The 12,733-nt window shown below is 42.2% G+C and overlaps 1 protein-coding gene across 1 annotated transcript; it reads left to right on the top strand.

Moving 5' to 3' along the window:
• Positions 1–747: 747 nt before the first annotated feature.
• bdh1 (3-hydroxybutyrate dehydrogenase, type 1) lies at positions 748–12,661 on the top strand (the record flags this gene model as incomplete). The annotated part of the gene is made up of 5 exons (XM_083632209.1): positions 748–960; positions 1,637–1,747; positions 3,391–3,532; positions 8,268–8,420; positions 10,611–12,661. The coding sequence occupies 5 exons, from the start codon at positions 748–750 to the stop codon at positions 11,075–11,077; spliced, it is 1,086 nt and encodes a 361-aa protein (XP_083488335.1). The 3' UTR covers positions 11,078–12,661.
• Between the last annotated feature and the right edge of the window lie 72 nt (positions 12,662–12,733).

The following is a 12,733-nucleotide window of genomic DNA, read 5'->3' as shown; positions in this document are numbered from 1 at the left end:
GATTATTTCATGGAACTTACAAATAAGTATCTATACAAATACTATACAAGGCACTGAAGGCAGTACATTATTATTAAGGATTGCCGATTATATTGTATTGGTATCTGCTACTATATCAACTGCTCTGCCACATTTCGGCCCGTCTGCAGCTGGAGCTTCTGCAAGAAGATATGCAATGGTTCTCTGTTGCAACCTGTTTCTGTTGGCATCTCGTTTGCAGAGGGCTTCATCATATTCACTGACCTCCAGTTCAGCAATCCTGTTCGGTTCAGCATTCATTTAAACTATTAAACAACCAAGATTAATGATTTTCATAATCCTAAACCACAGCTATGCTGCTGTCTGGATTTTTCATTTGTGATTCACACGGAAATGTTTGTTTTGTTGTAAAATATTAAACTCGGATGTCTGTCTCCCTCATTGAGTGCATGGAGAGCGGCCAAAGTTTTCTACAGCAAACTTGAATCCTGGCGTTTTGACAGCTTCAAACGAGTGTGAAAATAAACTTTATTTATTGAATGATTTATGTATTTGTTTATTATCTACGAGTTTATTATTAGGCGAATTTTTTGAAAACGTCCAAGACCAGATGTAATTTTATATGACGTGGTATTTTCAAATGAAAGTCGTATTTATCATGTTCCCATGTTACCTGAATGCATCATAATATGGTATCTCTTACGGGGGGCGTGACCACGGCATGATGGGAAGCTCCAGGAAGGAAAGTAAACACACCATTCCGTCAAGATGGCCCCGCTCTCGTTGTTCCGAGTGGCGCTCCTGGTCTCGTTTTCGGTCTTTCTGACGGTCGTGCTGGGCTTTGGACTGCCTGCCGCACTGAACGTCGTGGCGAGGCTTTGTGGCTTTCCGGAGACGAGTGTAACAGAGTGCATAGTTCTGCTGTATTTAGTTTTTGTGCTGTATGTTGCAACGCCTCGGATCCCCAGAGGACTCGTCGAGGTAAGTAACGTTGTGGACTTTTTGATATCTGCGTTCGAAAAAGAAGAACCGTTATAATCCCGTTATAAGAAGGGCACAGCAACATTTAAAAATATTATGGGTTATTATAGCAGAGTAAATCCTAATTAAGGCTATACCATAAGATACACATTCCAGTAAAGTGGCACACTATTAGCTCATAGATACTAGATAGAGAGTGAGTAACATACATGACTCTTCCTTTGGACCGTCTCTTTAGTAATCAACGTAGTATTGTATCTAGAATCTTACAGCCTAATGTAAATATGTAAGTTAAACTAAAGGTAATGTGGTGTTTTCAGAAATAGTTGCATTAGAAGTTTCTAGAGCAACAATGCAGAAAAAATTAATAAACATAAAAACACAATCAATGTATATAAAAACTCTTTCGAGTTTTTATAATAATAATAATAATGAAAACTCTTGCCCTGCCTAGAATTTGGCACTTTTGCACCTATGTCTTTAGATGCACTTTATTGATCTCCTAGGGGAAAATGTAGAAACAAATTATTATTTCAATATACTATTAATAAAACATTGCATTGCTTGGTGTTAACTATTTCATAATCCTCTTGTGTTCTCAATATATTCTGTTAGCAAAATGATGTTTGGGGGGAAATAGGCAAATACCTACTGTCTTCTCTCCCTCTCTCTATAGGTGAAGGGAAAAGCTGTATTCATAACAGGTTGTGATAGTGGATTTGGTCATGCACTTGCCAAACATCTGCACAAGCTGGGCTTCACAGTCTTTGCTGGATGTCTTCTGAAGGTACAGGATGAAACATTTCTGCTCATTTAGCTTAACCATGATCAGCAGACAGCAGCTTAGTGGTAGTTGAAGCTTATACACACTAGTTTCTTCATTCCTAGAAAGAGAGGCTGCTGTACTATGAACACATGCAACTACCAATCCAAAATGACACACCAGTCAACTCAAGTCAAAACAATATTTTAACACTCCCAGTAAGCTACATCTAAATTGGGATGCTTGAGCAATGTATATTTTTGCTATTGTTTTTTTTTTTTTTTACAATATTGCTTTTGAGGTAAGTTCTGGGTTCCTATGCAGTTTTGAGTATCGAGTTCCAGTTCGTGCAATTTCCAGGTCTGGATCAGTATGGAAAACAGAAAAGAGACTATGGAAAAATAATTCCAGACTATTGCCCCTATTCTGTTTTCTAAAATATAAAATTATGAATTTCTGAAAATAAATGGATCATACAAGCAGTGTTTTTCATGGCTTTTGGAGCAGGCAGCCAGCGCAGCCACCACTGTGTGAGAGAGAGCGCGGGCGTGTGACGCCTACGGTGTCTATATGTCATAGCCTGCAAAACAGCTCTGCCCCAAGTGCCTTATAGCTGTACCAAATCCAGACATCTGCAACCTATATCTGTGGCAATTATGTAATAATGCTGCAGTATCTAAGAAATAACAATACATTAATTATTATCATAATAAAATGCTGTGCATGTAACTATTTGGAAACATAATAGCACAGCACACAGGTATAATCTAACATACATGGTTGGATTTTAAACAATTTATTTACATAATAATCATCTAGCTATTACCGTGTGCGTGGCAGTGCAAAAAAACAAAAACTGACTTGATTTTGACCATATCGCCCAGTACTACATCTCCGTTCAGCCTAAAAATACAGAGATATGATTTTTTGTCAATAATTTTGCCCAGCTCTATGCCAGAGGAAGTGGGCTGTAACATATCGATGTGGGGCAAAAGGTTGTTGGTTCAATCCCTGCATCAGTCTCTGGCTTAAGAAATGTTCACATGATAAGATGCCAGCAGTGATGCTTCTTTATCATCAGTAGTTTGAGCACTGATATCAATAAGCTGATGAAGGAGACTGGGCAGTCCCTGGCTCTAGCTCAGTGAGATAAACAGCTGCTTGGTGTGTAGCTGCTCACTGGTTCAAATCCCACCTGTCTCACTCTTTACGCTTTCAAATCAGATGCCAAAGCCCAAACTGAGAAATAGATTATTCTAGATGTGTTTTCAAAAGGGACTCTTGATGTGTTTTCAAAACGGAGTTGTACGCCTGGCGGCCGCATCGTTCTTTTATTGTCATCAAATGTTTCTATGTTGGAATTGGTAAAAGTTCCTCTCTCATAATAATCCTCTGCTCATATGCCCGTCAAAACCTACAAACCATGGAATGGCCATAGGTGTCATTTACAATGGGGACATGTCCCTACCACTTTTCAACACAGAGTGACACCCTTGTGTACTCAGATGTCAAATATGGCCTGACAAATCTACAGAAAAGTCTGGAAATTGGAGTCTGGAAAAGTATGGAATTTTGAAATGTAAAATGTATAGGAATCCTGTATGTTGGGGAATTTCATGTGAATGTGAAGACGTGGGTATCACTGATGAGAAGTGTCATCCTGGCAGGACAAAGGCGGAGAGGGTGCAAAGCAGCTTGAGGAACTTCATTCCGATCGCATGAAGGTGGTCCAGCTGGATGTGTGCAGTGAGGAGCAGGTGAACGAGGCTGTGCAGTATGTCAAAGACAACATGGAGGACGCAGAGAGAGGTAAATAACCACCTACCTCCACTATGCAGGGTTCTCACAGGTCCTTGAAATCCTTGAAAGTTTGCGAATTTGAGGGGGGGCCTTGATTTTTTTTTAAATAGACATAAATCAGGGTCATTTGCAATTGTGCCATTACATCGACATGGTGGTGGAGTGGCGCCTGTTTGTAATCAGTACAGTGCCATAGACCAGTGTTTCCCAAACTATGGGTCGGGACCCAATTCAAACCCGTGGGGAGTGGGTCGCCAACTGGTCGTCATGGCAACTCATTACCATATGTTTTTTTTGTGAGTTTTGGTCCCAGAGAGACACACAATTTATCTTTTGGGTCCCAAGATGAAAAAGTTTGGGGTTCACACATTCAATACTCTATTTTTAATTGTCTGTGAGCTTTTGCTAGTACTCATTATAAAAATGATCAGTGTTGTAATAATTATTAACCTTGATCCATGTCTCAAACTATGGGTCCTTGAATTTGGAGAATTTACCTTGAAAGTCCTTGAAAAGTCCTTGAATTTGATGTTGAAAAAGTTGTGGGAACCCTGAAGAAATAGTTTTTTTTTTTTACTTAACTCATTCTCCGCCAATTGTGCATCATTTCTGATATTTACGTGGGGTAAAATATGATACTGTATATCGTAAAAATAAATAAAAAAATGCCCCTCCTGACATTTAGATTATTTTCTCTCTGTCCTCCCCCTGCACATGTAAAAAAACAAACGATCTGCCCTCCCCCACCCAGTTCAGCCTTTTATAATTTTATACACAAATTAGTTTGTTTGAAATAAAACAGCAATATTAACTTCTTATCACCCGACCATCATATCTGGTCAGATATTGAGAGCCTGATTGAAATTGTATTCCTGTATGCGCAGCAGCAAGGGCAGCAACGTTTCATGTGATTTGAGTTGTTAATGAGTTGAAAATATAGCCTATATGCACGGCAGATATTGATTTGGTTCCTGTTACAATTATGATTTAATGAGACGTGCAGCTGCTCTACGCATGGACAGATATCAACCATCATAGTATAGTGTCATTTTAATCAATTTAATTTCAATCAGAAGATACAGGTGAAATAGGCTATAGCTGATCATATTGATCGATTGTTGAAGTTTTGCTTTACTCTGTAGCCTAATCCTCCATTACGTGACTGCAAGCCTTCTATTTAACTTACACACAATTATGAGAATGATATTCTCCAAAGGCGCAGCGCAGAAAGGAATGTGTATGTGCAGGTGCGCCCGTCACCAGTAGGCTAATGTTTTCATATTCATATCATCATATCATTTGGTCATGTGGTCAGTTATAGTTGACTAGTAATGAGCTATAATGTAAACATGCCACCATGGTTACATAAGTAAGGGTTAATGCACGACGAGGTGTACATTATCAGAAATTATTAGACGACGCGGAGGCGTGAACCCCTTCGAGGCGAAGCCGAGGTTGCCTCCATGAAGTCCAATCATTTCTGATAATGTACACCTCGAAGTGCATTAACCCACTTATCCCATGGTCACTTGCCAAAGAAACAAAGCAAGACCATTTATATTTTCATGCGTTTGGCAATCAAAATCTAGTTTTCATTACCTTGGATATGAGTTGAGAATCGGCGAGACAAAATAGTCCCCTCAGCTGCTCAAGATTATCATTGGATAAAATGGCTGCTTAGTGCCTGCACCTGGCATAATTTCTAGACCATAAACTAACTAATAATTTGGCCAATTGTATGTAACATACAAAATAAAGAAAACGGCAATTTCTAAGAATGCAACGCCATGTAACTGGTCGTTAAACTCGCATTCCAGGGAATTACGTTAAAGGGATAGTTCGGATTATTGGACATAAACTTGTATGAACTACATACCAGTTGTAGAGTGTATGGGGCGTCCATGAGTCCCGTGGGTGGAGCTCTAGCTTGATCTGAGTGGAGAAAAACAGAGTTATCAGGTTTTACTCCTAAAGAAAGCATGCATGGGTTATGACAACTCATTTCAACAATAACGCTGTGTACAGGTGTTTCAGACACAGTGCGCTCTGTAAAACATACTAAACATGTCTGACTATGAAAGCAATGAAGATATGCCATTTACACCAGATTTGAGAGGATGTCTTTATGAACCTGAATACACAGTGATTTAAAGAATGCCGGAAACTAAAATTAGATAGAAATGCACGAATGCTCAGATGGGTGTTTCATGATAGGGATTTCAAACCTGCTCAGTTGGATGGGAGGTTTAGGCAATGGACCACTAGGGGTATTACAGCATACTGTTCCATTTCCTCCAGCAGTGGATTGGACAGCTTCCAACAGCTCTTAGACAAGTATGGTTTAGAAAAACAGGATCTTTACAGATACTTTCAGGTCAGGCACCACTTTGACAGAAATATTAGAATTACCCAGGAAACTGAAATGAACTTGATCGATGTATTTACTGATGCTTATAAGTCCAACCCACAGAAAAAACTGGTTGCCAGAATCTACTCGTGTTTACAATCTTCCAAGACTCACTCCACAATGTATGTTAAATCAAAATGGGAGAAAGAAGCTAATAGAGAGGACCGCAATGGAAACAAGCCTATGCTTTATGCTACGGCTTTATTGTGTTTTTATCCTCGGTGATTGTCTGTATCTGTATTTGTGTTCCCTGTTTCTTTGTTGACATTCACCAAATAAAGTCAATCAATCAATCAATATATCTCTTACAGAGGAGGAGCGGCTTGATATATGTAAAGCACAGGTATACACTTCAAGTTCGGGTCAATGGAGAGAATTTGTATGGAAAAACTTGATCAGGTTTTTTATCACCCCAAAGATAAAACAGAGACAGATTGGCAACATACAGTAGATCATGGTCACTGCTGGAGGAAGTGTAACAACACCATGGCCGACCACTTTCATACTTTTTGGGACTGTGCTGTAATTCAACCATACTGGCTGGGAGTAGTAGCTGAGATAAACACAATAACGGGCCTAAGGCTTAATCACGATTTTGGTACAATTTACTTATGCAATATACCGCACAAGCTCAATTCACATGATAGATACCCCACATACTGCTTGCAGCCAGTAAAAAAGCCATAACGAGGAAGTGGTTGAATGTAGAACCTCCAACAAAATCAGAGTGGATAGGGCTTGTAAAGGAAATTTACATTACAACATGGAAAGTCTGACCTTTTCTTTGAGATTATGCATGGACAAATTTGTCAACCACTGGATGAGATGGTCTCTGTATCTGGGTAGATCAAGGGACCTCTGTGAGGGCCCGGGTAACCTACCGTTGATCCATTCACTCTGTATACTGTGTTTTTTGTTTTGTTTTTGTTTTTGTTTTATTTTTCCTCTCCTGTTCTCTCCATGTGATAATCCCCATGGGATGTGATTGTTGTCTCGTATGCAACCCGCAGCAATTCTGTAAACTAGATGTGAAGAAGATGGATGTGCTCCTTCAAGACCTATTATTATTTTATTGTATTTTAATTTGTAATCGTTCCTTCCACTAATGTCTGTCTCTGTCATGTGTACTGTACTTGTATGTCTGTTCCTTTGCATTTAAAAATGGAAAAACTGAATAAAAACAAAGTATAAAAAAAAAAAGAACCTGAATACACAGATGAGGAACTTCGTCAGATCGACCTAGAATGAGCAGAGCGAGAGGAGAGAGAGAAGATTTTCCCATGAAAGTAGAGGCTTTGTTCTGTCTTTTGGGATATTCTGTGTTTACATCGTTATAGAAGAAAATATTCTGCGGGTCGTGGAAAATCACTGAAAATGATCAGAAACGCTGGTGGTGGCTGGTGACTTTTCCTTTGAAACTCTGGTGGGGAATGAGTGAACAGCAGCACAGTTGAGAAGTGCTGCTCTCTCTTTTGAATGATTGTCTGTGAGCTTCTGTAAAGCCTGCTAGTCCTGATTATACAAATTCTCTGTTTGGTAACAGCAACTAACCTTGATCCATGTCTCAAACTATGCTGTGTTGGGTCCTTGAATTTGAGGGAATTGGGCCTGGAAAGTCCTTGAAAAGTCCTTGAATTTGATGTTTAAGAATGTGTGGGCAGTGGGAACCCTGACGACTGTAACTTCGCTAAAAACAAACATCTTTGGATAAATAAATGTAAAAAAACAGTCTAAGGGCCTGTGTCCACCTAGCGTCTTTTTCCGACCGTTAAACGCTGGGAGTGCGCTGGGGAGCGCTGATCTCAGCGCACAATATACAAGGAAGCAGTCTGAAACTAACGTTAGTTCAGTGCGGTAGTAGCTTGATAGCTGACAGCTAACATTAGCAAACAACACACATACAGTGATTTAGCTCAACACTCACCAGAAATATCAAGTGTCTAGCCAATTTGCTCCCACAATTGAGCATTTCTGTCTCTGTTGCGATAGTTTCTCCATGATTAAGTTGCCAGAAAAGCAGCACCCGACACCAGCATCTTTCTGAAAAGTTAAAATATTTTCAGCTGGAAGCGCTGGGAGTCGGGCGCACAAAAACAGCGGAGCGCTGTGAAAATAGACGCTGGGCGCAGCGCACTTTCTCTAGACGTCCGTGTGCGCCCGCATACACTCTCTCCCCATTGGAAACAACTGAAAAAAGACGCTGGACCTGATGAAAAGACGCTAGGTGGACACAGGCCCTTAGGTGAGCGTTTCTGTAAAATGTCTTTGTTTCTTTGTATTCCAACTCTTTTCTATGTCGAATCTCACTTTATCCGCTGTGACGCTCTGTTGTCCCAGGTCTTTGGGCTGTGGTGAACAATGCTGGCGTGTCGACTTTTGGAGAAGTGGAGTTCACTTCCATGGACACCTACAAGCAGATGTCAGAGGTCAATCTGTGGGGCACCATCAGGGTCACCAAAGCTCTCCTGCCCTTCATCCGCAGGGCCAAAGGTCAGCAGCTGGAAAATCACAAACCGCACATTATCACTGTGAGACATGATATGATTTTTCTATTTACGACAATGATTTACTCAATTAAAGCAGAACTGCACTGCCACATTGCAAGAAGCTTAAAGGGATAGTTTGGTTTGTTTGAAGTGGGGTCCTATGAGGTACTTACATACAGTCAGTGTACTGGGGTAAGCACTCTGGACCCATCACTATGAGGTACTTACATACAGTCAGTGTAGTACTGGGGTAAGCACTCTGGACCCATCACTATGAGGTACTTACATACAGTCAGTGTACTGGGGTAAAGCACTCTGGACCCATCACTATGAGGTACTTACATACAGTCAGTGTACTGGGGTAAGCACGCTGGACCCATCATATGGTAAATGGTAAATGGCCTGCATTTATATAGTGCTTTTATCCAAAGCGCTTTACAATCAGTAGATAGTCTACATTCACCCATTCATACACGGGAGCAAGGAGGGTTAAGTGTCTTGCCCAAGGACACAACGACAGCAGCTGGGAGGGAGCGGGGATCGAACCGCCAACCCTTGCGTCATTGGCCGACCCGCTCTACCTCCTGAGCTAAAGCCGCCCCATCACTATGAGGTACTTACATACAGTCAGTGTACTGGGGTAAGCACTCTGGACCCATCACTATGAGGTACTTACATACAGTCAGTGTACTGGGGTAAGCACTCTGGACCCATCACTATGAGGTACTTACATACAGTCAGTGTACTGGGGTAAAGCACTCTGGACCCATCACTATGAGGTACTTCCATACAGTCAGTGTACTGGGGTAAGCACTCTGGACCCATCACTATGAGGTACTTACATACAGTCAGTGTACTGGGGTAAGCACTCTGGACCCATCACTATGAGGTACTTACATACAGTCAGTGTACTGGGTAAAGCACTCTGGACCCATCACTATGAGGTACTTACATACAGTCAGTGTACTGGGTAAAGCACTCTGGACCCATCACTATGAGGTACTTACATACAGTCAGTGTACTGGGGTAAGCACTCTATTTTTCAGCGCTTTACTTTATCGTCAAACAGCCCTCTCATTTGGCACTACATTTTCTCTGCACTGCACAACTACCGTATTCCTCCACAAAACGCCTGCACAGCGCCATTGGCATTTTGTATTTTACTTAGATATTTTTCTTCACCAGACCTGCATCACATTTGTTCTCCAGGTTGTCTAAAATGACTTATAAGTCTGGTTACCATTCCTTACTGAAAACAAGGGCCCCAGTAGTAGTCGTGTCCATTTCTAGGAAACTGAATGAACAATGTACGGCCTTCTGAAAAGAAAAATGACTAGGTCAAATTTTGAAATGTCGCTTTAACTAAAGGCTCATAATACAGAGCATTATGTCATGATGATAGAATGTGTTTTAATGCAGTGGAGAAAAATACTTTGGCAAAAAAAGAGGTCTTTCTTTGGAGTGCCTTACTTTGAGCAAGTTTCTAATGAGTGACCTATCAAGCGACAACAGTGCAGTGAAATCATTCACTTGGCTTAGTGAAGCTCCAGAGAATGTCTCTGTGAACAATGTCTCTAAAGACGGCTTGGACCTATGGACCTGCATGCCTGGCAGGCTTGGATTTAGAGGCTTAACCAAAAGCCCTTGCTTGGACTTGATGTTATTTTTGCTTGGTGATGCCATGTTAAACTACAAATCATCATACAGTATACATCATACAACGTCTGTTTTAGGGAGGGGGTCCTCTGTGGTACCAGAGGATGAAACCAGAGTCAAAACAAATCTCTCTCGGGTTTTCTCCCATTGTACTTGGCCAATTCCTCCTGCTATCCCAGTCGTTGTTCCACCCCCTCTGCCAATCTGGGAGAGTTGTAGACTAGCACATGCTTCCTCCGAAACATGTGCAGTCGCCAGCCGCTTCTTTTCACCTGACAGCGAGGGCTTTCAAAGGATGTAGCGCATGGGAGGATCACACTATTGCCCCCAGTTCTCCTCCACCACAAACAGACTGACCAGAGGAGCCATAGTGACCAGGACTCATACCCCACCGGCTTCCGGTGTCTGACCCAGCCGGAAGTACCACTGCCGGGAATTGAACCTGTCTCTGTGGTGGTAGGCGAGTGGTTTTAACTCTACACTAAGCAGACGCCCCAAAGCCCAGTGCATTTCTGATACCTCATGTCTCTCTTTGCAGGTCGCGTGGTGAACCTGGCCAGTATGTACGGGAGGATGGGCAACGCCTTGCGCTCACCTTACTGCATCTCCAAATACGGTGTGGAAGCCTTCTCTGACTGCCTGCGCTATGAGATGAAGGCCTGGGGGGTGAAGGTCTCCATCGTGGAGCCGGGGAACTTCATCGTGGCCACGGGCATCCTGACCCGCGACATCGTGGCCAACACGGCCAACAAGCTTTGGAACGAAGCCCCCGCTGGCGTGAAGGAGGACTATGGGAAGAGCCACTTTGAGCAGCACATGGCCCTGATGCGCTCCTACTGCAACAGCGGACAGAGGGAGGTCAAGCCTGTTTTGGATGACATCACGGACGCCATCATGTCCAAGCGGCCCTACACACGATACAACCCGCAGGAGCCTCACTGGTGGATCAGAGTGCAGCTGATGACCCACCTGCCTGCCGCCATATCTGACCGCCTCTACTTCTGAAACTGAGTCTGCGCCTGTACTACCCCCCCCCCCCCCCCACACACACACACACACACACACACACACCGCAGTTAGCAGCATGTTTTCCAACTGACTGTCTTCCACTACACCAGTCATTCCCAAAGACTGGGTCGGGACTCACACATGGGTCGCAGCAAGTTTTATTTGGGCCGACAAATGAATTTGCAGAATTTCTTCCAGTCTTTTAGTTCAAACTAAGCAGTTGTAGCTTTGCACGCCCAGTGCGCTCATCTGTAGTGGTGTGTGCCTCGCGCAACTTATTTGCTCAACTTCGCGCATGCAGAGTTAGTAAATGTGCGCTGCGGCGGAACCGCCGGCTACCTTATTATAGTAGTGAAATGAGATCCAGTATATTGTTTTACTGATGAGAGATGTTCAGTATATTGTTTTACTGATGAGAGATGTTCAGTATATTGTTTTACTGATGAGAGGGGGAAAAGCCAGAGCCTGATAACTCCGCCTGAATGCACTTATTTGGTCTCATAAAGCATTGGTTCCCAAACTGTGGTCCACGCCGCCTGCTGGTCCGCCAGAAAATTGAAAAAAAAAAAAAAAAAAAAATGTGTGCGTGTGTTTTTTGTTTTTACAGATAACCGTTTTTACATACGGTATACACATTAACCCTGAGGAGTAGCTGGATTGGACCGATTTTTGGAAATATTGTGATATTTGGGAAATTTTGTGTGATGTGAATAAGGTGATGCGGAAATGGCAATACAAATGATCAGAAACATTCCTTTATGCATAAATTCGCTGTGCTCACGATTGATAGATAGGCCTATTGTGAATTGGGTCGTGATGGTTTGTCTTTTCTTTAAGTAGGTCCCCAGAAGAAACGTTTGGGGAACACTGCACTACACAGATCTACAGATTGCTACGCTTGAAATCACACTTGACATCACTTACTGATGAAGCCTTAAACTTTTTTAAACTGAATTCATTATTGCACTTTTCTTTTTTATGTCTGATGAGGACCGATAAACTTTTGATCTATTTACATAAGTTGTAGATAAGTAGTATAACTACTTTGTGTTGGATATCAGCAGGGCTATGATAAGCCTGTAACTACAAGCAATGCATAGTTGCAATGGTATAATATGGAAAAAACGTGTCCCCTTTCAGCATCTTGGTCAAATATTCCCCTCTGACAGAGATATCTAACTGTTGGCCTTATGAGAAACTCGGGGGCCCCACTGGCACCAGGACCAAAGCTGGTGAAGCTCAAGAGAAGGCTCCTGCTGTTCTGTTGTGGCTTATGCCGGAACAAGCCAAGGTCAGCTACTGTAAGCCCATGCTGAGATTTGGCTAGACTCGCCTAAGGTTATGCAATGAAAACACAAGCCGGCTTTGTCTGACATGCGCCATGCGATGACATCCTACGTGCTACTTTTGCAGTGAGGGTGTTTGTGTGAATCATGGGCATGTTTTTCTTGTCGCCTCTGCTGTAAAAAAGTATTGTGTGTGTGGAAAGATGTGAATGAATAGATTGTTGCATTCCATTGTATATTTTGGAAATATTACAATGGCCTTTTTAAAAGGGTGATTTGAAATAAAGTCATGCATCACGCGATTGTTGTTTTAAAGGCCTCATTTTAGATATCTCAGCTTGGGCGGTGCCATTAAATGTACTGGTAC

This window comes from Poromitra crassiceps (assembly GCF_964638095.1).
Source record: "Poromitra crassiceps genome assembly, chromosome: 2".
NCBI lineage: Eukaryota > Metazoa > Chordata > Actinopteri > Beryciformes > Melamphaidae > Poromitra > Poromitra crassiceps.
Note: the sequence above shows the minus strand (reverse complement) of the source record. Positions and strands in the feature narration are given on the sequence as shown.